Here is a 23,058-nt window from a genome sequence, read left to right on the forward strand (position 1 = left end):
AGATTAAAACTTATAACATTTACTATCTATGTATTTCTAGTTTTGTGAGTTAGTTTTCCTTTTTTCCCAAATTAGCTTTTTAGTTAACTATTGTAAACATTGATCATGCATTGAAATGCACATTTCTGTCATTTCTATGCTGCTAGTAGAAAATTGTGAGTAATACCACCACAGGAGAAAACTCACCTCAATGAATAGGGGATAGAAAAAGAACAGTAACACGGGACGTAATCGTAACAATACTAGAACAGAAAATGAAAAACAGTGATTTGGTCTATTTTATTAGTAAATTATGAATATTCCTAACAAAAGAAAAGTTTTACAATGACAGTGGGTTTCAGTATTTTGGGAAATTTCAAAGCCAGTGCGTTTCTATTACAGTATGAATTCATCACTGTGTTTGCTCAATCTGTGGAATCACATTGATGACAATCTTCCCCATGTTTCTGTTAGCTTCCATGTGCTTATGAGCCTCTGCAATGTCATCCAGGCTAAATGTGCGGTCAATCACTGGCCTCAGGGTGGCAGGCTGGTCTGAGAAATATGGCAACACCCTGCCTGTAAAAGCTTTCACCAGGTCAGCTTTGTACTGTGAAAGGAAAATGCAAAGTACATATCAGGTCCAGTTGCAAACATATATATTACAAGAGATGTCTGAAAAGTAACCCAAGCAAGTTGCCTCATTTTGGCAAACCAGACCCAGGAGAGGAAAGCGACACTGACATGAGTCAGCGCAGAGATGACGAAACACAGCTGTTGTGTCACTTCTGTTTTCAATTCTTACCTGCAGGCTGCGAGAGCGGAGGAGACTAGTGAGCAAGTGGCCTCGCTTGGACAGCAGTTTGCCCAGCAGATCTCCCTCTACCGCCCTCCCTCCCATGGTGCCGTACAGCACCCACCTGCCATCGATGGCCAAAGAGCTCACATTTGACTCCCAGTTGCGCCCACCAATGCAATCAAGGATCACATTTGCTCCCTTGCCTGTGAAATTAGAGATTTTACAATTACAGGTAACTGCCCTTCTCCAATACAATCACGTTCTTGATTCAAAATAGCTCCAAACCAGAGATGCTAATCTTATTTTACATCATGGCCCACCACAGCCCACTTTGACTCCATGTTTAGTGTGAAAGTTTAGGAGTAAACTAATGCTGTGGTCTATACTGAATAAAGCCTTTAACTCAGTTTATTTGCATATCATATCCTCTTATGCAGATTTATTATTTCGGTGACCTTTTCCACCCATTGTGTTCAAATATATTCAAAATTATTTCAGTGTTTTGTGGTGTAGGTTAGCTAGGCTAAACAAGACCAATGAAGACTACATTTCTGCAGTGGAGAGTGAAAATATAGGAACTATTCTATCCTTCCGCTGTTTTTAATGCTACTTTACTACATTAGTGCAGTATGAATGACCATGTGGGAGGTTTGTATCAGTAGGAAAAGTTGTAAATGTAATCAAAATACACCGAGAACTCCAATCTTTATGCCCTCCTTTACATTTTCCAGTGGGCCTGATTGGACTCTTTGGCAGGCCGATTCTCCCCCCCGGTCTTATGCTTGACCCCTCTTCTAAACAAATACACTGTGACAGATTGAATAAAAAAAATTTTTGAACTAAAATGACAAAACAACTAATTTTTCTTTTATCCTTGAAAATGAAATCATGTGTTTTGACTTGGTTCTTAAGTATTGACGGAGGATTTTTTTGGAGTTGGTTACCAAAGCTCTTTGATGTGCATTTATTAGAAAGCTACAGAAGAGCTATGTAGCATTAAGCTCTGATTGCTACAGTGGTTGGAAACATTTAACTCTAATATAATGCCTGTGAAACAAAGACAAAACATTTGATAGCAATCTGAAGTATGCAAAAACAATGCTATCATTAGGAATTATCAGCAGAGACACTGCACCGTCGCCTGCAGCAAAATTAAATGCACGTTGATTTCCATAATTCACCTCCAGTGAAGTCATGCACTCCCTGTGCAAAGCTCTCCTCTTTGTAGTTGAATCCAACTACAGCGCCCAGTTTCTCAGCCAGCTTCAATTTTTCTGGGCTCCCGGCAGTGACAACCGGCACACCCCGAAACAGACGAACAAGCTGAACGGCCGCTGTTCCGACTCCGCTGCCTCCAGCGTGAACCAGCACCACCTCACCCTCTTTCACCTGAGCTGGAGCAGAGAAGACCGATGGCAAGTATAGAATTTGAACCAAATCTGACTTTGGCCTCTTGTTAATTAAAAAAAGTCAAATAGAAATAAATGTGACTCATTTAATAACTCAGTTGTCTAATCTTTATCCAAAAAACATATGAATATGAAGAAAAACAAAGAGACACAGAAATGTTTGCTATACCAACAAAATCCAGCAGTTGGAAAGCAGTGAGCCAGGCCTCTGGGATTGCAGCAGCCTGACACATTGTGAGATTAGAGGGAACGGGCATGAGAAGCTCCTCGGGCACAGAAACATATTCTGCATATCCTCCTCCACAGAGCAAAGCCATGACCCGGTCATCTGGTTTCCATTGCTTTTTCACCCCTGGACCCAGGGTGTGGATAGTACCAGCTACCTCCAGGCCTATGATGTCACTCTCACCAGCAGGAGGAGGGTACAGGCCTCGTCTCTGTGGAAAACACAAGATAATTATTTTCAGGCCTGTTTTATGCAAATTTAGATATAATTCAGAATACAGTGAGTCAAAGAAGACTGAAAGCAGGTTATGAGATTTACAGGAGATAATAGCACTGTGTTATGCTCTTTTGGCTACAATAATAATCTACCTGTAACAGGTCTGCTCTGTTGAGGGCAGCTGCATGAACTTTAATCAGGACTTCTCCTGCTTTGGGATTAGGTCTGGGAACAGACTGCAGCAGCAAATTCTCCGGTCCTCCGGGTACATCAACACACACTGCCCGCATCATCTTGGCAACACTAACGTAATGCTTGGACCACACCTTGAAAACAAAAGTAGAGTAGGCCTACATTTTTCTTTCTGACCTGCAAGTAGTGCAACAAGAAAAACTGCAGCATGTAAAACTGAAGCAACTTTATGTAGGCTTTAATTTAGTGCTTAAACACTTACCGTGTGGCACGTATTTCTGAGTAAAAATCTTCCAGGTTGCAGGATTGGATGCATTAGATAACCTCTGCAGGGGCAATTGCTATTTGAGTGGAAAACAAAAGAGGAAATTAAGCTGTTAAAGCACAAGTTACAAGTTACAGAACATAAAGTATGTCATAATTTCTAATAATAACAACAAAGCAGAATTTTATAAAATGAGTGTTATTTGTTGATATCTGCATTTCCATAGATTTGTTTAGGTGCTCCATATTTAAAACAGCAATGTGCTTCAGCTCCTGTCTGGTGTAAAACCTTAAGAGTAAATTAATGTTGTGGTTTATACTAAATAAAGCCTCCAACTTGGTTTATTTGCATATAATATCTTTTGCGGATTGATTATCTCAGTGATCTTCTCCACCCAGTGTGCCCAAATGTATTAAAAAAATGCCTCAGTGTTTAGTGGTTTAGGTTATCTGGCTATGGATTGTTGCCGTTAATTGTTTTAAATAATATCCAAGCATAAACCTCTGTGAGATCAAAATTAACTGTTCGTATTTGGTAACAGCCAACTCATCTGCAGTTATTTATGCCAAAGTCAGCACCTGAAGTAGCAGAAACAGTTAGACTCTCCGGTTAACACAGTTTTACATCTCTAAACAATTACATGGGACCAAAACCGTTTAAACCGCAAAGTTTGAAAATGCTGAATACAAGCCAGGAACTCAAGGGTTGAAGACATATCAGAACTATTTAGCAGAACAAAGGGAAAAAACATGGAGAAGTGACCGTGAAAAAGCGGAAAAGAGAAACCCCTTATTGTAAACGTATGCGTTTTTCTGCTTTTACATTATACTGTAATCTCCCCTTTCCGTAATGCGCATGCGCAACATTCTCTCGCGCTTTAGACGGCTGTATTTTACATTATGTCCGAATCATTATCTGTTTCATTAAATAATGTAAATCGACAAACCTGATTGATTACGCTGTTTGACCTGAGCGACTAAAACCAGCGAAGCAGCAGTGAAGATAAGCAGCTGAAAACGAGCGAACAGCTCTCCTGCAAATGTAAATGAAGCCAAATCACTGCAGAGAATAAACTTACCAAGCAGCGATGTCAACAGCTGATCAACTTTGGAGTAACTGTGTGACATTTTGGGAAGTTTTGTTGTGCCATCTTCAAGCCTGGTTTTCAGTTTTGGCGCAGGAGGGCCAAACTCCAGAGGGGCTGGCTTTGCTTGTTAAAGGTATACTGCAATTTTACACCATTTTTTGTAAATATGATCAGGACACTTCGTATTATTTTCATTTATATAATAACTTAATATATGCAGTTAATATTTTATGGGGAACAGAGACAAATAAAAGTAAACTGAGAAATCTAACAAACTAGAGTCATGTTTTTGTAATATTTATTCAACTTTTTCGTTTTCTGCCTGCTGTAGCACAGCGATTTTCTCGTAAGCATAGTTTGCCTTATGTTCATGTTAATGTGGATCTGATGATATAAATGAGTCTACTAAAAAGTAGATTGAAAACACCCACAAGAAGATGACAAATCCCAAATCAATCAATCAAAGGAAAAACCCCCTCTAAAGACTCAGAGTTTACTGTGAAATAAGAAGCTAAAAAACTTAAAGTAATGATAAAAAAAAATGTTTTTGCTTAAAATGGCTGAAGGAGTTAATAGATGATCAAAATATTAGGAAAACCCAATCAATAAATATAGAAAGCTAGTGGAGATCATGACCAATATATATTTATTTTATGGCTCAACCCAGAGTACTCCTAGTGTCAGTCCCAAGCCCAGTTAAATAGTGAGGGTTTCACCGGGAAGCGAATTCAGCATTAAATCTTTGCCAAATGAATAACTGGCAGGAGGGTTAGTGGATACATCCGGCCGAAGATAACATTGAGCTGCCAGGCAGGAGGGTCAGAGGAAGACCAGGTAAGATTCACAGATATAGTGAAAGAGGAGATGAGAAAGAAGGTTGGAGAAGGATGACACGTTTGCAGATGATCCAATGGCTAAAGTAACAACTGAAGACTTGTGTCAAAGCAAATCTTTCTCAGTCAGAATAGCGAGGATTCATGAGCTCAGTGTTTCTAAAACCACCACATCTTTAATTACCAATATTTATATAAAAGCAACAGTTTAGGATATTCGAATAACAGTCTCTGATTGTATTTATTTGCACAGCATTTACAGTAAAACAAATGGTTACTCATAATGTAATTTTCTCCCAAAATGTACATTTACAATTCATTTTTTTATCATAACCCCAAATAGTGAATTATATGAAGCAGGAGGGCGAAAACTGCACAAAATCGAAGTATTTTTCACAGTCACAGTGTAACGTGCAAGAAGCCCTGCTACTGTGCTGAAACTGAATCTCTAAGGAATGCGCTGATGAACAATTACTGCACACTTGCAAATCACTAACAAAACCTCCATTAGACATGCTTTACAATAGGCTATTATATTACAGATGGTGAGACTGCCATGAGACCAAACACACCTGTACGACTGCGCTCAGAGTAGTGCACAAAAATCAGGTAATAAAACTGATATTTTTGGTTTTAATCTAAAAAACAAAAAAGCTCAGAAAATGCTTTCCTCCCCCTAGTTCTTGGACATAATGGATCACATCTACAGAAGACCTGAACTACAAAGAGTGTTAAGAGTGCTAAACCAAAAGGAGGACCGAGATCTGCAACGTAAGCTAATCATGTTGGATAAACAGCACCGATACACCCAGAAAATGCTTCAACAGCGAAGGGACAAACTGATAAATGAAGCAAGACGGATGGTGATGGTACAAGTCTGTGAACCAAAAGCTACAGTCAGCATCGCTATGAAAGAAATCGCCGAGTATGAAAGAAATGCAGACGCAAACTTCTCCAGGGCGATATACACATCTGCTGGACGATTGCGTCCTAGCAAATCCAGCTATGAAGGATCTAAACTCGTGGAACAGGGTCGATCCATATCAGCACCACCACCATCGACTAAATCTACAAGCTCTGTGAGACACAAAGGGAAAGTCCAGAGCAACTTGTCACTTATGCAGATGAAACAGATTGCAACGATTGACTCAATATCAGAAAAAGAGCTGGCCAGGCAACAGCAGAAAGCCCAAGAGGAAATGGAAAGGCTGAGACTGCTTCAGAGAGAAATGTTACACAAGAAGGTGATGGAATTTATAGAGAAGCTGAAAGATAAAAAAGACGTGGAGGTTATTACGAAACTTTCGTAGAGGAATTTGAAAGTTTGGGCACTTTTACTTTTACACAACTCAATATCTTAAAAACGAAACTATTTCTTATTAGTTGTTTGATGTGAAACAAACTCCTTGATTATGCTGAAACTGAATCTCTACGGAATGTGCTGCTGAAAAATTACTGCACTTACCGACAACCGCTTGCACTAGACACGCTTTACAATGGGCTATTGTATTACATGTGCTGAGACTGCCATGGCAACAAGCATACCTGTATGACTGTACTCAGCGCAACAGTGTGCAAAATAATAAAAAAAATAAAATAAAATTGATGTTTTTCCTTTCTTTATTAGAAAGAGGGACAATACATATTATTGAACATTTTAACAAATGTAACTATGCCAGATTATAGCCTAATTTCCATCTGTAGACCCTCTGGCAGGTTGACGTTACACACAAGTTAATAGCAACATCAGAGACAGTATTTACAGACCATGTATATAGAGACAGGGACAAAAAAAACAGCGATCGCATCACAAATATGACTTTTATTGCCTGAATTTTAAGACTTTTTGCTTGAACATTTGGAAACTTCACTTTCTTACAATTTAATACCTTAAAAACAAAAATGAAAAATGAGTAAGTACATTACTCTTTTAGCAAAATGCAACAGCAAAACTCATTTAATACATATTAGTGAATAAATTAAGCAATGCTTCCCATTTTCTTCATGGTTATTAAAGCTTTGTGCACAGGAGTCTCCATAAGTAAGGTGCAGTTTTTCTTCCACTGTGGAGAATCGGGAAGCTGTTTGTCTGCAACAAACAAAAGGAAATCAACATTAAACAACATTACCAAATTTAAGTTTTATGGGTGTCTTTAACAACAACATCACATGTTTGTAAACAGACTTTCTACATCTATTAAATGGACAAAAGTATCGGGTCGCATTACAGCAAAAGTCTGCTCAGCCACTGAAACAGTCCTGTCACTTCATGAACCGTTTGTGGCTGACCTCTTGTGGCTCCTGAACACTTCCACTTTTAATATACTTGAAGCTGATGGTTGAATATCTAGGATTTCACAAGCTTCCTTTTTGCAATTCAGTGACCGCTTTACAATGACCATTACTTCCACAAATGTTCGTAAAAGCATGTTGCATCATACGCCTGTGGGAATGGGACTGAGTTTGCATTTAAAACAAAAATGAATGTGAAACTCCTACCTTCACTTTCCAGATGGACTCGTGTGGGGAGACATCTGGTGTGGTCCGTGTAGTCCAGTGTGCAGAGCACAGCTGTCTTTTCTCTCGGCACAGTGAATAACAGCACCAGTAGTGAACATAAAACATTACTCTCCATCACCTCAACAGACTTATGTTTCTCCTATAAACAAAAAGCAAAACAGGGTCAATTTGATATTGTTTTAAAACAAATAGCAATGAATACAAAACGGTTTTGTGCTTTAAAGGCCATAAATAGTTTGTGCTTAACATTAATGGGTTCTTGGCTTTCAAAATTTACGAATGGAACAAAACTCCACGGTTTCTACTGTTCACCAACAAAACTACAGGTTTCATAAAAAGAACTGTGCAACTGTTTAGGGTACTTTTGATTGTTATATTCTTATTCATAATTTAATCAAAGTGTAAATTAATTCTGTAGTAGAACAAGCCCAAACGTCCAGCCAGAGATATGTTTAAAAAAAAAAATCTTCAGCCACCTAAACATGGAGTCCTGCAACAGATGGCTTTGCCCTCCCAGAATGCTGACATGATGGAGTCAACATCAGCTACTGAGGGATATGGTGAAATATAATTTAAAAAAGTGAAATCTGGCACCTTAACAAGCTTCAGCTGCTGCTTGCGACCAGCAAAGGCGTTGAGATGTTTGCTGAGGGTATCCAGAAACACCCTCAGGTCTGTCTGCATGTTGTTCTGCTCAGCAAGGTTGTTTAGGGGAATAAAGGGAGGGATGTTGTGGCGACTAATCTTTACAGTTGGCTTCAGATCAATCTCCAGGTTAAAGGTGTCTAAGAAGATGTCCTCATAGGCCGTTGCGATAGATACGCACGCTCCTTTCCCCTTGCGAGTCTTTATGATGTCATACCCACCTGATGATATCAGCAAATAAAACAGAGCAGGAAAAAAGAGAGGATTAAAACAGACCAATAAAGATCTGAAATATGAGACACACTGGAAAAAGTCAGTGAAAACATCTCCAGGTGACACTGAACCAGAGGAAATAATACTGCAGTTAGGCTGATACCAATGAGGTGATGAGCATGTAGAAGATCTTTCAGCTGAGTGTGTCTGGCCATGAGCCGCAAAAGTTTTGAGTTCTCCGACTCTTCCTCCATGTTCTCCTCTTCTTCATCTGCACACTGTTTGTCCATAGCCAACCTCAGTTTCTGGAGGTCCTGTAACAGGGAAGTGCAACCAGCATGTGAAAGTGATGTAACGTTTCAGACCCAGTTCAAATGTGAGCATCATATTAACATGAAATCAGTTGGTTTATCACTGCTTTCTCACACCTAAGTAAACAATCAGGATCGGAATCCCAATCAAAAATACTATTATATGCCTGTCAAACAGTGGTTCATCTCTCGAGTTGTGTACCTTCTTTATGCTTGAATGATTTATAGATCGGTGTTAAATGGCTTAACAAAGAAATACAATATTCTTCTGAAAATGGTCAGGTAAGGATGAGTACTCTACTGTAGTATATAAGTAAAACACTAACATAAACTACTATATCTTGATAAATATTTCAATGTAATCGTACTATAAACTGTATATTTTATGAATATAAATACGGCTTATAATTTTATAAATTTATCACGTGTTTTGCGTAAATATTTGTCCGCTAAGTTAGCTTCTACCATCATGAGCCCCCAAACCTGGTGCGTCTGTATCTGTGCCTTCAGCTGCTCTCTCTGGGTCTTCAGTGCTTCAACTTTAGCCTTCAGCTCCATCACACGACTGTGCTGCTGAAGCTGAGTTTTACGACTCCTGGCTTTAACTTCCAGCAGACTCAGGTGACTCAAAACACCTGAGGATAAAGCACACATTTACTAACTTCTAAAGGACACAAATGAATGTTTTACTGTTGGGCTAATAGACATTAGCTCATAGCATTAGCAGGCTAACGAACTTTGCATCACAACAATGTTCTTTATAAGCTAGCTTGCGGTGTCGCTAAGCTAGTTAAAAGCTCTCGCTCCGAGGTACCTTTCGCAGGTGCTCCCTCCATGTTTCCCGAGTCTTTTTCTTTATTTTTCTGTACGTACTTGATCCGATGTAAACATCCACTCCTCTTGCAAGTTTTTGATTTTGGCGGCTGTTGCGTCACCACACCGCCCACTTCTTCAACCCCGGAAGAAAATTAAAAACAGTTTGCGATCACATGGAGCAATGGAGCGACAGATTAGCATGGTAAGTGTGTTCAAGTCCTTTTTTCAACATAGCATAAGTTTAAACACACAAGACACACGTTTATTTGAAAATACAACCCTTGATTTTCATAAAGTCGTGATTTCATTCATGGAAATACCTTCCTCATCAAGCTTTAACTAACGCAGTGCTCTTGAACGTCTCAGTGAAAGGCATGGTGACGGTTACACTCACCCGGATACCCACAGTGCTGCCCTGTAAAGGTAACCCTGCTCAATGCTGTTGTACCTGTTCTGTCTCCGCTAGCACACTGTTTCCTCTCACACACCATGCTGTCTTGATTAGGGCCATTTCCTTCATACCCAGTCAAGTTATGCAGATAACGTTACAGACGGTCACGGGACAGTTATTTATAACTAAAATATCAAAGCTACAGCAACAGTGTCTCCAAGTCAAATTAAAGTCACTTTTAAAATCCTGCATCATGCTTTGCTATAGTACAACGAGGCTTTTGTGACCTTGTATTTTGTGCACCTCCTTAGTGGGGTTTGAGGCAAAATGATCAATTAATTGATCAGCAGAGATTTTTACAGTATATTAATACCTAATCTGGCTCCCGGCCAGATGAAAGGATTTCAACCTTCAGTCTGTTTTAATGTGGAAGGAAATCAAAACAAGATACATGAGGATGCCACCCTGGACTCTTGAGTGACACCTATTTGTAATGCAAAAAACCCCAAAATGTTTTGAAAACAATCTTCTAGGTAATTTTTCTTGATTTAGTTAAGCAGTCAATTTAAAAATACTGCAATTTATAGTACATTCCACTGAAATATTTTTTATTGGCTGTATATTCTGATAGGAAAACACGTTTTAAAATGACCTTTTAACCCCTCTTCGCCACAGCTGGAAGCGCTTGTTTAAACGTTTGATGTCATTGACCTTGAAAACTCACAGTGACTGGTTCCTGCTGTAGCTCAGGAGCAAGGAACCTCCCCCTTTCCAAAACAGCTGACATTATTTTTGGATCAGCACAAGCAGGGAAAAGTTGACATAGTGAGAGGTTACGTGACTTCAGTTTGTCTGCTTTACATTGCACAGATTGGTGATATTCTCATGTAGCAGTGGTGCTTTGATGCAAGCATTACAGTTTAGTGACAGCAGACTCAGTGCTGAATCTGTTTGTCTGAGCAGGAGCACAAATGTCTAAGAAAAGCACAAGGAAATCAGCTGTGTGCAGATGTGTTTCTTCTCCAACTTTTGCAAAGTTGTTGTTGTTTTTTTAAATTTTATAAGCAGAAAAGGGCTGAATAGAATAATATTACATAATATAAATAATAACTCTGGATATCTGAGCAGATCACCTCACATGAAAATGATAAATAGACAGGTTCTTAAATAGCACTTTTCTAATCTGAGCACTCACTCATTCACACCCTTTCATACAAGCACTTTTTAATGCTTAAATGCTTTCTGTCTGACATTTATACTCGAATGGATGTATCAGAGAGCAACTTGAGTTTAGTATCTTGCCCAGGATTCAAAGCACCAACCTTTAACAGCCAGCCCACATGCATATTTATTCAGCTTTTTTTGTTTCCTTCAAGGTTTTTGGACTGTTATGACTGATGGGTGTGAACAAGGACGTTTCCTATTTTTCTGACCGTGTGTGTGAAGAAGCACACAATCTTCTCAAACTGCAGCCAGGAGACAATCAAGATGGACCCGTCCGACCAGAAGTTCTTCACGGTTATAGACTATGTGATATTTGCCGTCTTACTCGCTGCCTCTATGGGCATCGGGCTGTACTACGCTCTGTCTGGTGGGCGTCAGCGCACGACTCAAGAGTTCTTAATGGCAGACAGAAGCATGGGCTGCCTCCCCGTTTCCCTCTCGCTCATTGCCTCGTTCCAGTCGGCCGTGGCTATCATTGGCGTACCAGCAGAGATCTACACGCACGGCACTCAGTACTGGTTCATCGGCTGCGCCTACATCCTGGGCCTCTTCATTCCAGCTCACATTTTCATTCCAGTGTTTTACAGACTGCGCGTCTCAAGCGCTTACCAGGTTTGCCGAAGCATTTTCATTTTTCACCAGTACTCATTTAAAGCAAGCTTATCTTTAGATTTCTTATGCTGCTTTGTTTCACAGTATCTTGAGCTGCGCTTCAGCAAAGCAGTACGCATATGTGGAACTTTCACCTTCATCTTTCAAATGGTGAGTGCAGCACTGCAGTGCAATAACACAGGATGTGCTGATGCAAGGTTTTTTCCCAATATTTGATATTCAAATACCACAGCTACAAATATAACATAACTGCTGTCTTTCTCACAGGAGTAAAATATAAATAACCTCCCTTGTGTAACCTATTAAGAATTTTTTTTAAATGTAACATAACATTTTATAATAATCGGATTCTGTAGGGATGGTGCCAAAAAATAAGTTTAGGCTTACAGGTTTTTTTTTTTTTTAATTTTTTTAAATTTACAACTGGTAAAAATAAAGACAGAATAAGTGTAAATGACAGGGTTAGAGAAGGTGGACAAGTTTAATGGAGCTGGAGATGGTAGAGTTGAAGATGTTAATATTTTCACTGAGAGGGGCCAAAATTGGCAAGATTAGAAATAACTACATCAGAGGGACAGGTTAGATTGAGCAGTTTGGAGACAAAGTTAAGATAAGGCTGAGATGGTTTGGACGTGTGCAGAGAAGCGATATATGCTGGACAAAAGATGTTGATGGTGGAGCTGCCAGGCAGGAAGAAAGGAGGAAGACCACAGAAAAGATTATGGATGTACTGAAGGAGGACATACACAGGGTTGGTGTGACAGAGGAGGATGTTAGAGATAGTGTGAGATGGAGGCAGATGATCCACTGTGGCGACCTTTAAAGAGAGCAGGCAGGAGAAGAGGAAGACTGATACCCAGTAGCTATGTCATGTTGTACCAGCTCTAGTTTTATTTTAAGCAGATATAATAAAGCGGTGTAAATATTCTTTTTTTTTACTCTCAGCTATAAGGATAATAAACTTAATGTCACTTTGCACATTTAGTGGACCGCTTTAGTGCATTCAATAATATAAAGGCCTTAAAGTTCAAAGGTTTTTCTGTGAAGCTGACATTTTCTTTTTGCCCGACTGCAGGTTATCTATATGGGAGTTTGTGTGTATACTCCTGCCTTTGCACTAAATGCAGGTAAGAAGAGGTCATTTATTTATTTATTTATTTATTTATTTTTTACTTTCTCATTGAACTTAACTAAATAATTCTTGTAGTTCAGTGGGTTGCTCTCTGTCTCTGTTTTTGCAGTCACTGGGTTTGAACTATGGGGAACAGTGCTGGCCACTGGACTCGTGTGCACATTGTACACAACACTGGTGAGTTACATCACAGGCTCAGTTTGAATCAGCCATCTACAAGGGCTTTGAATAAATTGAGAGTGATTTTATTGAGCTTAACCTGATAGGAATGACTTGCTCTTCTGTCAACACTGCCTTTGCTACTCTATAAAAATAACTTGCAAGAACTGACAAAAAACCTGCAAAAAATACCCATAAATATTTTTTAGTAGGGTCTTTATTTCTGAGTAGCAGTTGAATACTTCTTGATTCACATATGTAGCCTTTTAATGCTTTCGGTGCCTTTTTGTCTCAGGGTGGTTTGAAGGCCGTCATCTGGACAGACGTCTTTCAGACTGTTGTGATGTTTGCAGGGCAGCTGGCTGTCATTGTGGTGGGAGTGCAGAAGACTGGAGGAGTGGCTGATGTTTGGAGGAAAGTCTGGGAGGGAAACCGCATCTCTGGCCTCGAGTGCGTTTGAAGTTTGCTTAATGGAAACGACTCTATATGAATATGTGAAATATGCAGGCAAGGGGCATGATATTTGATACTGAAAGCTTTCTGGGGTGTACAACACTGAGCACACATTAGTTGCATGCAGATGAAGATGGGGGGGGGGAAATAAAATACACGGCATATATATCCAGATGATAGTCAAATACATCGCACACTCCAATAAAGCTGTCATTATTTTTCGTACCGGCAACCACACGAAACTTCCTTCTTTCTAACAGTCTTTCAAACAGCTGCAGAATTAAAGCACTCTGAAATCTAATGCTTTGTTTTGTTGTAGCTCGTACATTTAAAAACCACAGTGCGGTTTTTCTGGTGAGAAATTAGGTTTGCATTTGGTTATTAAAATGTATCTGCATTCTAAACAATGACTGGCAGATGGAAACCAATATCACCTGGCTCCATGGGAGCTGTAAAAATGTGTCTGTTGGCACCTGAGGCTACTTCAGCAAAGTAGCGGTTGAATTTACATGGATGCGGAAAATCTGAAAAAATGTTTGCAGACTGTCTTACAAACGAAAAACAATCCTTCACCTATCCTACAAGTTAAATGCAGGTTATAGTACTGCAGGTGGCATTAAAACCTCCACTTATTTAGTAGAGGGAGGAAAAAAAAAATCAAATCTAGCTTGAATGTGTTTCTCTTCAATATTTAGTACTTGCAAATCTTTGTTTCTGCAGTTTTAAGAAAGGTTTTGTCGGCTATTGCTTTTTTTATTAAATTAACCCAGGACTGTATTCTTCAAATAGTATATTTGGAATCATTACCTGCTGCTGCAAGTTTACTCTACATGGAGGCTTGTTGGAAAGAGCTCCGGTCCATGCATTTGATTTCATAAGATATAGTCTTTAAACCGCATCTCTCTCTCTCTTTCTCTCGCCTGTGATACAGTCTAAACCCAGATCCGACAGAGAGACACACCTTCTGGACTCTTGGGGTCGGTGGGGTCTTCCTCATGCTGTCCCTGTATGGTGTGAACCAGGCTCAGGTCCAAAGATACCTCAGCTCACGCACAGAGAAAGAGGCTGTCAGGTAAGCAGTGGCTTTGATATTAAAGCAAAGATTCTTGTGAATTCATATTGATAATATGTTCTACAGTTATTCATGACACAACAGAGATGGAAGGAGACGGTAGATGAGCCTCTCAATATTTTATTTCAAGCTAGCTTGTATGTATTCATGTGCTTTATTAAATCCCGTGGCTGTTAGATTAGCTATATGTGTTAGCCACTCTGCTCTGCAAGTTTAAAGGAGGGTGCTCCAAAAAAACATGAAAAAAACATCTGCAAAAAGGATGAGTGAAATAAAAAGAAAATGACAAGAAGCTGACTTCAAAGTTAGCACCTTATTATGTTCCCAACCTCCTGCAGGTCTTGCTACATGGTTTTTCCCTCCCTGCAGCTGGCTCTGGCTCTAAGTTGTGTGATGGGGCTGGTCATGTTTGCACGTTACTGTGGAGAGGACCACTCTGACAAGCTGGCCAGTTCTTCACGGGATGCAGTGAGTTGCACTGTGCTGTGTAATGTTTTTAGTGTTCCCATCCATCCATCCATCCATCTATCCATCCATCCATGATGAATATTGCATAACTGTCATACTCTTCTCTGGAGTAAACAAAATCTGAAGTGAAATATGAAGGATGATCAAAAATATTCGTGCCGAATTAAACAAAGTACCCCTGAGAGCACAAAAAAACCCAGCATTGGTATTTGCATATTTTATAGTGATACCTTTCATTACATTCGACTCATGTCTCTCTAGTGTGTTTTGGACATCAGAGATGATACAATATGTGTTTTGTTCCTGGCAAATTGTACATTTATGCAAATCGAACTGAAGGTACCAGGAAGATATGTTTATAGTTTGTTTCCCACAGATGGTGATATATTTTGTGATGGATATGCTGCACGGTCTGCCTGGGCTGCCTGGACTCTTCATTGCTTGTTTATTCAGTGCAGCCCTCAGGTACGGGACTTTCCACAGTTTCTGCAGAGACAGAATAATTTTTACTACCAATCCTCTTTCCACAGTATTTCATCCCTCAGCTTTAGGCTTGTCATGATACCTGCATTATCTACTCATCGTCACGTATGGACACATTTTCAATAATTGTCCATGACCCCAACGTTGCATGATGTTTACATGCATCTTTGTTAAAATAGGAAACATTTTAACTCACATTTCCAAAAGGAAAACAGGTTTTTCACTCTCATTAAAAGTGAAGAGACAAAAAAAAAAAAATTCTTTTTTTTTTTTTTTTTTTTTTTTTGCTGTAATTTGTGGCTGTGCTGATCTTTGTGATGCAGTTTCACTGTCAGTGGGGCACAGGTACTGCTCCTACACACACACAGAGTGAACCTGGGGGGTGTACTACGAACCAAGATTAATGGATTAGTGTGCTATGCTGAGTCTAAAGTCATACATTACAGTGTGAATAACCTGCTGCATTTGTAGGCTATTTGTCATGAAGAATACCATAAAGGTGGCCCTCTTTTCAGGTTAGATCACCATAGCAACTTCTGCTGAACAGCTAACCTGGGCTGGAACAGGTTATGTTCACAATTGGAAGTGACTCATTTTCACTATTTCTATTATTTACAGAATCTTTAAGTGTTGTACAGATTCACTGCTTAAGGAACCAGTTTTACCTGTAGAGATGTAGCTTAGTAACGCCACCAGTTTAAGCCCAGCTATAAAGTTACAGCAGCACAAACCGTTGCTATAATTTTACAGCTGCTAGTCTCATTGCCACTGGAATTTACATTTATGAAGTTGGTGATACAGAAAATATGTAAATGTTTGTGTTTCATTTGTAGGTCATTTTATCTACAGATGTGACTTTTAGTGACTTTTACTTTGATCTTGTGACAAACTCTCCTGGTGTCCATTTTACTGACTCAGAACTGAACACACTGCATAATTTTGATCTTTTAAATGCAAGTTTGAAAGTTTCAGAGCTCTAACGCGCAGATGTCACATATTTGTGTCTATCTCTGATAGGAATTGTAGGTTTTCTCAAGCGAGTAAACATAAAGAGAACCTGACTGTTTATGTGGAGCTTGCTTTATAGCTCTGTTGTGGAGTTGAAACACTGTTCCATTCTCTTTATCTCTTGAAGATAATTAATAGGAGAATTTCCTCAAATTTGTTACCAAAGTTCACCTGGACTCAAAGATAAGACTTGGTACAGACCTATAATACAAGGTGGTAACTGCGGTTGTTTATCTTTTACATCAACTCTTATTGCTGTAATGATTTAGTAACTAGAATCCAAGAGGTGAAACATGCCTTTAATTTGCATTTTAAAGTTACACGCCCTTTTTCCCTTTTCTTGTTTAGCACCATATCGTCGGCCTTCAACTCATTAGCTACTGTAACAATGGAAGACCTCATCAAACCGCAATATCCTGCCATGACTGAGGCGAGAGCAACCCTGCTGTCCAAAGTTTTAGGTCTGCTCTCTGAAGCTTTAAATGTTGCAATTTGTGAATTAAAGCAGTGAATTGAAAATGATGCTTTGACCCTAAAGTTTATACTTGTGTCTCCTTAATAAGCTATGTCCTATGGACTGCTCTGCCTGGCCATGGCATATCTCACTCACCTCATGGGTGATTCGGTTTTACAGGTAAGCTCGCACCGGTTATAACTTTATAATCAACATACTTCTATGTTTGGACCGATTGTTTATCATATTTAACGTTAGGTGGCTTTGAAAATCTTCGGCATGGTTGGTGGTCCTATTCTTGGTCTGTTTTGTCTCGGGATGTTCTTCCCGTGGGCCAACTCCATCGTAAGTTGACTTCTAACGTAAATTCACAATAATGCTGTTTATTTATTTATTAACTTATTTTGGTAATTGTTTCCAGGGAGCTCTGGTAGGTCTGTGTGCAGGACTGGTTGTGGCTTTCTGGCTCGGCATTGGAAGCATCCTCAATCGTAGCACAAGACCACTACCACTCGAATGCGGCACCAATGCGACTATTGCTATTCAGACAGCGTTCAACAATACCACTCTGAGGTACAGATCACTCCGGCTGCACACTGTGACCTCTCCTCATTGATCATCTCCTTAAGCATCTCTTTGTTCTTCAGCCAACCGTCTGGACTCAAGAGATTTTACTCCCTGTCCTACATGTGGTACAGTGGCTTTAACTGCACTACAGTCATTTTAATAGGCCTGATTATCAGCTTTCTCACAGGTAGGTGAGTTCTTATGCATATCTTTATTGTCCATAACTTTTCTTTATAAAATTTTTATTAGAAATTCTTAATTATGTTTCTTAGGCCCAACAAAGGAAGAAGATGTGATGCCAGGAACACTCTATCCCCTGTTAGGAAAACTTTTTTGTTTTCTACCTGAACACCTGAAGAAGAAGCTCTGCTGTGTGACTCCACTGGGACAAACGGTGAGTGAAAGGATCGATTTAATAGCAAAGAACCTTGCAACATTTATATATGATGTATTTGCAGTAGAATAATAGTAAAGCATTAAGTAAAGATGGTGGTACAACTGTGTAACCCCGGTGAGACAGAGATGATGTTTTGAAATGTTTACTAGAATTTGGAAGCGCGGGACTTTTTTCAAGAGCCTCTTTTCAGGATCATGATTTGCAGGCGGCTAAAGTGGGATTTGGCAGCTTGGGCGTAGTGGTGCAGCATGGGAAACTAAATCACTTTAAATAAATCAGAATAATTTGTTTTGCTCTTTCTGCCCTTTTTAGCCAACCGAATTCTGCATGATATTAGTAACTGTTACACAAGCTTTATAACTAATTTCCAACACCTAAACCTTTCCAATAAGAAAGGTACAATTCAGTGAATCTAATCAGCATCGTCACTTTGAATATACATTCGTGTCAGCTACCTAGATGTAAACAGTCCAGCACTGTAAACTTTAACACATTACTCCAAACTAACCAGTTTAGCCTGTCCTAAATTTCCTGATATTTTCATCCAGTCTTTGTATAACACAGAATTAGTGTACTTCAGTTCATTGTGCAAGAAATTGTAATTCAGCAACACATCATTTATTTATAAATATCTGACTCAAATTTTTTTAAAGTTAATTACAACATTATATATATACACTTTAAAATTCCAAGCATGTAAATTTCACTTTCTAAGCAGTGCTCGCCTTTGAAAATAATCATCCTTCCTTTCTTGTCCTGTCTTTCTTGCATCTTTTTCCATCTCTGATAGTGCCACATATTAACATTTTATTCTAACCCTGTAAAATACAGAAAGTGTCCACATACAAACTTCACATCTGCATCATGAACCCATTGCAGAGTTGAAAGCGAAAAAGGATGAGTTTGCAGTGCTTGCAGGCCATGGATGTAATTATTTTCTTATTATTGAGCAAATATCTATATGCCGTCACTAGAAGCAATGCCAGGCTGCAGTACATGAAAAATTAACTCATCCAGTAGTGATATGTATGAACCTGCGGATTAGATTTATTTATTAACTGACTGCTAATCACCAGGATTAACACTGCAAATTGCAGATTGTTCAGTCGTGCAAATTTAAAAGTAATTTTTATTGAGCTGACCTGACAGGTTGATGAAGGCTATTGCAAAATGTAGGTGCTACAACCTGAAAAGCCTCTGGTTTTAAAGTAAGAATTGGAACAGTTAGACTAATCAGATAATCAGAGAGACTCTAATGAAGAATATTTCAGTCTTGTGTAAGGAATCCTCATATCAGTCAGGGCTACGTAAGAAACTCATAGTTCTTTTTAGACTAAAACTGAAAGAGGTGCATTCACCTATTTCCAAGGACTTAAAAGGATTCAGGACTGGGTGACTTCCTTCATCTTTATTATAAGTAATTTATCCTAACTGATTCGTCAAAGGTTGTATTCTTGCAGGAGTAAAAATCTGGTCTCAGAGACATTTTTTTATTATGTTGGAGATGGTGGGAGGGATTATCTGTAAACATCTTCAGGCACCACTGAATATAATGCTGCTTCCCTAAATATAAATACATACTAAATATTATGTATGCTTGCTTGCATTTCGTTCGTATTTACTCTGCATCATTTAGAGTCAAAATTCAGAAGTTGGCAGCAGTCAGTCATTCTAACAGTTTATGGAAATGTGTAGCACAAAATACAGCAGTAGCAGTATGTGAAGCATCCCTGGTTTGATCCCCTTTGGGGCTTTATCAGAAAGGATCTCTGGCATAAAATACCAAATTGAACATGTAAAGCTACCTTCTGTGGAGACCCCTTGTGAATAAGAGAGTGTCTACCAGTAGCATTTAGCATAATGTCAGCATGCTAACTAACATGGTTTTTATAATCAAAATGATCACTGTTAAATATTTGCTGCTTTTTCACAGGTATGAATATTTGATAAAATCAGTTTCCTTATGTGTGTTTTTATCTTTTTAAATTAAAAAAATATCTACATATAGCTTGCAGCGCCGCAGAGGCAACCTTCACAACACAAAGAAGGTAATGGACTGGCATTCCCACAAGAAGATAGATCATCACTGGAAGAGAGGGAAAATTTTCTTCCCGAGACTTTCGTAGAGTATGAAACCGCAGTGTGACGTCGACGTCTGTCACAAGAGGCTCTATTCAGCTCCCTCTAAAAATTTACATGTAGAAGTTGTGAATATTGTCCACATTAGATTGATGCCTGCAGCATTCAAAGCTACAAATTTTTCAACATTTAACATCAGAATTTTTTGTTTGTTTGCTTTTCTATTTATGTCAAAAGACTCAGCTGAACCTGTCAGTGTCTGAGTCAGTTATGTCTTACTTACATACTCTACTCTACTCAGCTTTATGTGAATGCAGCTGACAAATTGACCTTGTACTAGGCCCTGAGGCAGCTCCTCGGTTAAACATCCGTTTTAGCTTTTCTTCCATTAAGCAGGTTTATTCGGATTGAGGGCCCCTCGCAAACAGCAGAGCCAAAGCTGAGTCCCTGAGATGATTATCTTAGGAATATCCACTCTCACTTTGACATAAATGAGCAAAGACTATAGAGGCAACTTTCACACCTAAACTTTGCACATATGCCAACCTCATTATATTTTGGCCATGTTAAATTTGAGCATCTCCTATTGAAACAGTATAAAAAACTGCAGCAAGTAGGGTGAAGAATAACAGACTCACTTCAGATTGTTAGCTGCTTTCTGGAAGGTTTTTCCTGAGTACATGTTAAAAAGCTGAACTATGCTGATATATGTCAAAATTGATACGTTGGGAGCTTGACATAAGAGGAAAAGAAGTAAACATATTTTATGGTGATATTTTCTTTGTACTTGATGACTGTTTAGCATTACTGTGGCTGTTTTAAAAATGGTCCTGTGAAAAGATACAGCCTTGTCTGTTAAGAATGTTTGATTATTACTTGACCGAAAAAGTACAAAACTTTCTAAAGAGAATTAAAGATTTTATAGTTACGTTGTTGTCTTTTGTGTTGTTTTCATTAGTTTTTGTAGTTTTATGTTTTGACTTTTTTATTCATTTTTTTTGTCTGTAGTTTTGAATAGATTTGTTTCTGTAAGTTTTAAGAAAATGTTTAAAGTTTAGTTTTTTATATTATTGAAATTGTTTATTTGATTTTTATCCTCTAATACTGGGGTAATTTCACATCTTTAAGAAGTTTAGAGTAAATATTAAAGTAAACACAACACTTTGTAAAAGGAATTGACCCAGAGCTACACAATCATCTCAGTCTCAGTGTTAGGAAGCGCAAATGATTCCTTATGTTTGACATGTTCAAAAAGTCAGTGAAACTGGTCGATATGACTGAAACTAGCACCACTGAATGAACAATGTCATCCCACTGTTCATTCAGTGGTGCTAGTTTCAGTCGTTATGCAACGTACTGTTTATAAGATTGGGGAAACCTGCAGTCAGCTGAGGCTGAAGAAGTCATTTGGATGAGTGACGAAACGTTTCTCCCACTGAAAACGCTACGACATCCAGATGAACAGAATCAACCTTTTGGGTTTTGTTTTGTTTTCCTAAGTTTTTATTTTATTTTTGCAGTTGCAAATTTCAGCGGGCCTGTACAAGTTTCACACATGAAGATCAGTATAATGTAGCTGGAGGACTGTTTTTAAATTGTATTTAATTCGAAAACAGTTGATTACTTTTGTTAAACTTCCTGAATTAAAGTTGGAAGTCGACACTTCAATTGCATATTGATTGTTTGATTTAAAATCCACTGGGGTGGTGTATAGAGGCAAAATGACAAAAATTGAGTCCCTGTCCAAATTTACAACTAGTGCTATTTATAATTAGCTTGCATTAAAAATACAGGCTTGGTGTTTAAATGATTAGACATTTTTCAAACTTACTCAAACATCGTACTGAGTTAGTTGTATTAATATAATATCGTACTTTCCTTAAAGCAATTTGATTTTTTTCTTAACTTGCCTGTACCGTACAATGTATATAATAAGTAACTGGACAGAAAAACACCAACAGTATTAGGATTTAAATATATGAGCTATTTTCCAGCTAGTTACATCATTAAAATGTTGTTAATATAAAGATCTACATTCCAATCATGTATTCAAGTCACAAAATATTATCATTTATGCTTTTAGACACTTTTTACTCTTGTACATTTTGAATGCGCTATTTTTTTTTTTTCAACTTAGTCTCCCTTCATGCACATGTTTTCGGTTGTGGCTGGTTAGATTTAGACTTCTCTGCAACATTCAAACTAAAAGAAATGTTTTGCATGTTCACATCAAGTTTGGGAGAAAGCAGCTTTTATTCTGGATGTCCTTTTTTTTTTTTTTTTTTTTAAGATAAACAAGGAAGTTTGCCAATACTATCTTTTTTCTTTTAACCAACTGATAAGTCATCGGTTTAAATAATATCCAGATTGTTAAGATGATGAATGAAAATATTATTTTAGAAATATATTATTACACTACTACTACAGTGTTATCAGAATAGGAACGACTGAAAGCTAAAAGTAATTTTTTTTTTCATTCATTCTGTTTAATAAGTAATTTTCATCAAACATGAGTTATTTGTATGTAACACATTCATCCACTTTTCAGGGTCGTGGGGAGCACTGTAGCCTATCCCAGCTGTATTAGGGGGAGAGGCAGGGTACACCCTGGACAGGTCGCCAGTCTGTTGCAGGGCTAACACATAGACAGAGACAACCAATCGCACTCACATTCACTCCCGTATTCACACCTATGGGCAATTTAGTGTTTCCAATTAAACTAACCCCACCTGCATGTCTTTGGGAGGAAGCCGAAGTACCGCAGAGAACCCACTCAAACACCACACAGAAAGACCCCGGCCTGATGGTGGAATTGAACTCAGTTGAACTCCTCTATATTAAATCACCTGTGAAAATATAATTGAATGCGATGTCAAGTCACTGCATATGTTTAATCTAAAAATCAAATTTGAGGCTAATTATTTAAAAACAAATAATAAGAGTTAGATACCATAACTCTCCAAATAGATTTTGTGTAATATGTGTTTAGCGGTGAACTCTTTATCAGTTCACCCTGCCTAGAAAGAGTTGTCAGTTGCTCCTAAATCT

The 23,058-nt window shown here is 38.5% G+C and overlaps 4 protein-coding genes across 9 annotated transcripts; 2 read left to right on the top strand and 2 right to left on the bottom strand.

Annotated features, from left to right (window-relative positions):
* Window positions 1-93: 93 nt before the first annotated feature.
* On the bottom strand, window positions 94-4,297 carry tp53i3 (tumor protein p53 inducible protein 3). 2 transcript variants are annotated; one of them, XM_085391049.1, is made up of 7 exons: window positions 4,165-4,297; window positions 3,084-3,162; window positions 2,782-2,955; window positions 2,357-2,624; window positions 1,960-2,172; window positions 785-981; window positions 100-589 (listed from the first exon to the last, which is right to left on the bottom strand). In XM_085391049.1, the coding sequence occupies exons 2-7, from the start codon at window positions 3,135-3,137 to the stop codon at window positions 392-394; spliced, it is 1,104 nt and encodes a 367-aa protein (XP_085247175.1). In that variant the 5' UTR covers window positions 3,138-3,162; window positions 4,165-4,297; the 3' UTR covers window positions 100-391. The 2 variants fall into 2 exon arrangements, with proteins under 2 accessions (XP_085247176.1, XP_085247175.1); XM_085391050.1 differs by lacking the exon at window positions 4,165-4,297 and having other exon boundaries at window positions 94-589; window positions 3,084-3,158.
* Window positions 4,172-6,531, top strand: LOC146646651 (uncharacterized). Its single transcript, XM_085391051.1, has 3 exons — window positions 4,172-4,306; window positions 5,549-5,615; window positions 5,687-6,531. Exon 3 carries the CDS (start codon window positions 5,699-5,701, stop codon window positions 6,314-6,316), a length of 618 nt encoding a protein of 205 aa, XP_085247177.1. The 5' UTR covers window positions 4,172-4,306; window positions 5,549-5,615; window positions 5,687-5,698; the 3' UTR covers window positions 6,317-6,531.
* A 77-nt stretch (window positions 6,532-6,608) lies between these two features.
* cenpo (centromere protein O) lies at window positions 6,609-10,002 on the bottom strand. 2 transcript variants are annotated; one of them, XM_085391053.1, is made up of 7 exons: window positions 9,906-10,002; window positions 9,510-9,644; window positions 9,179-9,330; window positions 8,548-8,698; window positions 8,121-8,392; window positions 7,506-7,665; window positions 6,609-7,095 (listed from the first exon to the last, which is right to left on the bottom strand). In XM_085391053.1, the coding sequence occupies exons 1-7, from the start codon at window positions 10,000-10,002 to the stop codon at window positions 6,986-6,988; spliced, it is 1,077 nt and encodes a 358-aa protein (XP_085247179.1). In that variant the 3' UTR covers window positions 6,609-6,985. The 2 variants fall into 2 exon arrangements, with proteins under 2 accessions (XP_085247179.1, XP_085247178.1); XM_085391052.1 differs by lacking the exon at window positions 9,906-10,002 and having other exon boundaries at window positions 9,510-9,636.
* On the top strand, window positions 9,615-20,938 carry slc5a6b (solute carrier family 5 member 6). 4 transcript variants are annotated; one of them, XM_085391045.1, is made up of 17 exons: window positions 9,615-9,713; window positions 9,878-9,934; window positions 11,279-11,738; window positions 11,823-11,888; window positions 12,814-12,865; window positions 12,980-13,047; window positions 13,325-13,479; window positions 14,414-14,554; window positions 14,893-15,022; window positions 15,399-15,487; window positions 16,862-16,974; window positions 17,077-17,147; window positions 17,226-17,312; window positions 17,389-17,540; window positions 17,615-17,721; window positions 17,807-17,928; window positions 19,940-20,938. In XM_085391045.1, the coding sequence occupies exons 3-17, from the start codon at window positions 11,391-11,393 to the stop codon at window positions 20,075-20,077; spliced, it is 1,839 nt and encodes a 612-aa protein (XP_085247171.1). In that variant the 5' UTR covers window positions 9,615-9,713; window positions 9,878-9,934; window positions 11,279-11,390; the 3' UTR covers window positions 20,078-20,938. The 4 variants fall into 4 exon arrangements, with proteins under 4 accessions (XP_085247171.1, XP_085247174.1, XP_085247172.1 ...); XM_085391048.1 differs by having other exon boundaries at window positions 17,615-17,725; window positions 19,940-20,079; XM_085391046.1 differs by having other exon boundaries at window positions 9,641-9,713; window positions 9,860-9,934.
* The last annotated feature ends 2,120 nt before the right edge of the window (window positions 20,939-23,058 follow it).

Source organism: Rhamphochromis longiceps, linkage group LG19 (genome assembly GCF_057381845.1).
Source record: "Rhamphochromis longiceps isolate RC_006_pf linkage group LG19, R_longiceps_female_GT1.1, whole genome shotgun sequence".
Taxonomy (NCBI): Eukaryota; Metazoa; Chordata; class Actinopteri; order Cichliformes; family Cichlidae; genus Rhamphochromis; species Rhamphochromis longiceps.

What these genes read in the sequence shown, in the direction of transcription:
- tp53i3 (XM_085391050.1), bottom strand. Translation starts at nt 3,137, where the DNA reads ATGCATCCAATCCTGCAACCTGGAAGATTTTTACTCAGAAATACGTGC. An exon ending in ACAGAGCAGACCTGTTACAG is followed by an intron (nt 2,625 to 2,781) that starts GTAGATTATTAT and finishes TGTTTTCCACAG; the next exon opens with AGACGAGGCCTGTACCCTCC. An exon ending in CCAACTGCTGGATTTTGTTG is followed by an intron (nt 2,173 to 2,356) that starts GTATAGCAAACA and finishes TCTCTGCTCCAG; the next exon opens with CTCAGGTGAAAGAGGGTGAG.
- LOC146646651 (XM_085391051.1), top strand. Translation starts at nt 5,699, where the DNA reads ATGGATCACATCTACAGAAGACCTGAACTACAAAGAGTGTTAAGAGTG.
- cenpo (XM_085391053.1), bottom strand. Translation starts at nt 10,002, where the DNA reads ATGGTGTGTGAGAGGAAACAGTGTGCTAGCGGAGACAGAACAGGTACA. An exon ending in AGCAGCTGAAGCTTGTTAAG is followed by an intron (nt 7,666 to 8,120) that starts GTGCCAGATTTC and finishes TTTTGTTTATAG; the next exon opens with GAGAAACATAAGTCTGTTGA. An exon ending in AGTCCATCTGGAAAGTGAAG is followed by an intron (nt 7,096 to 7,505) that starts GTAGGAGTTTCA and finishes TGTTTGTTGCAG; the next exon opens with ACAAACAGCTTCCCGATTCT.
- slc5a6b (XM_085391045.1), top strand. Translation starts at nt 11,391, where the DNA reads ATGGACCCGTCCGACCAGAAGTTCTTCACGGTTATAGACTATGTGATA. An exon ending in TCCCGTGGGCCAACTCCATC is followed by an intron (nt 17,313 to 17,388) that starts GTAAGTTGACTT and finishes AATTGTTTCCAG; the next exon opens with GGAGCTCTGGTAGGTCTGTG. An exon ending in TGACTCCACTGGGACAAACG is followed by an intron (nt 17,929 to 19,939) that starts GTGAGTGAAAGG and finishes ATCTACATATAG; the next exon opens with CTTGCAGCGCCGCAGAGGCA.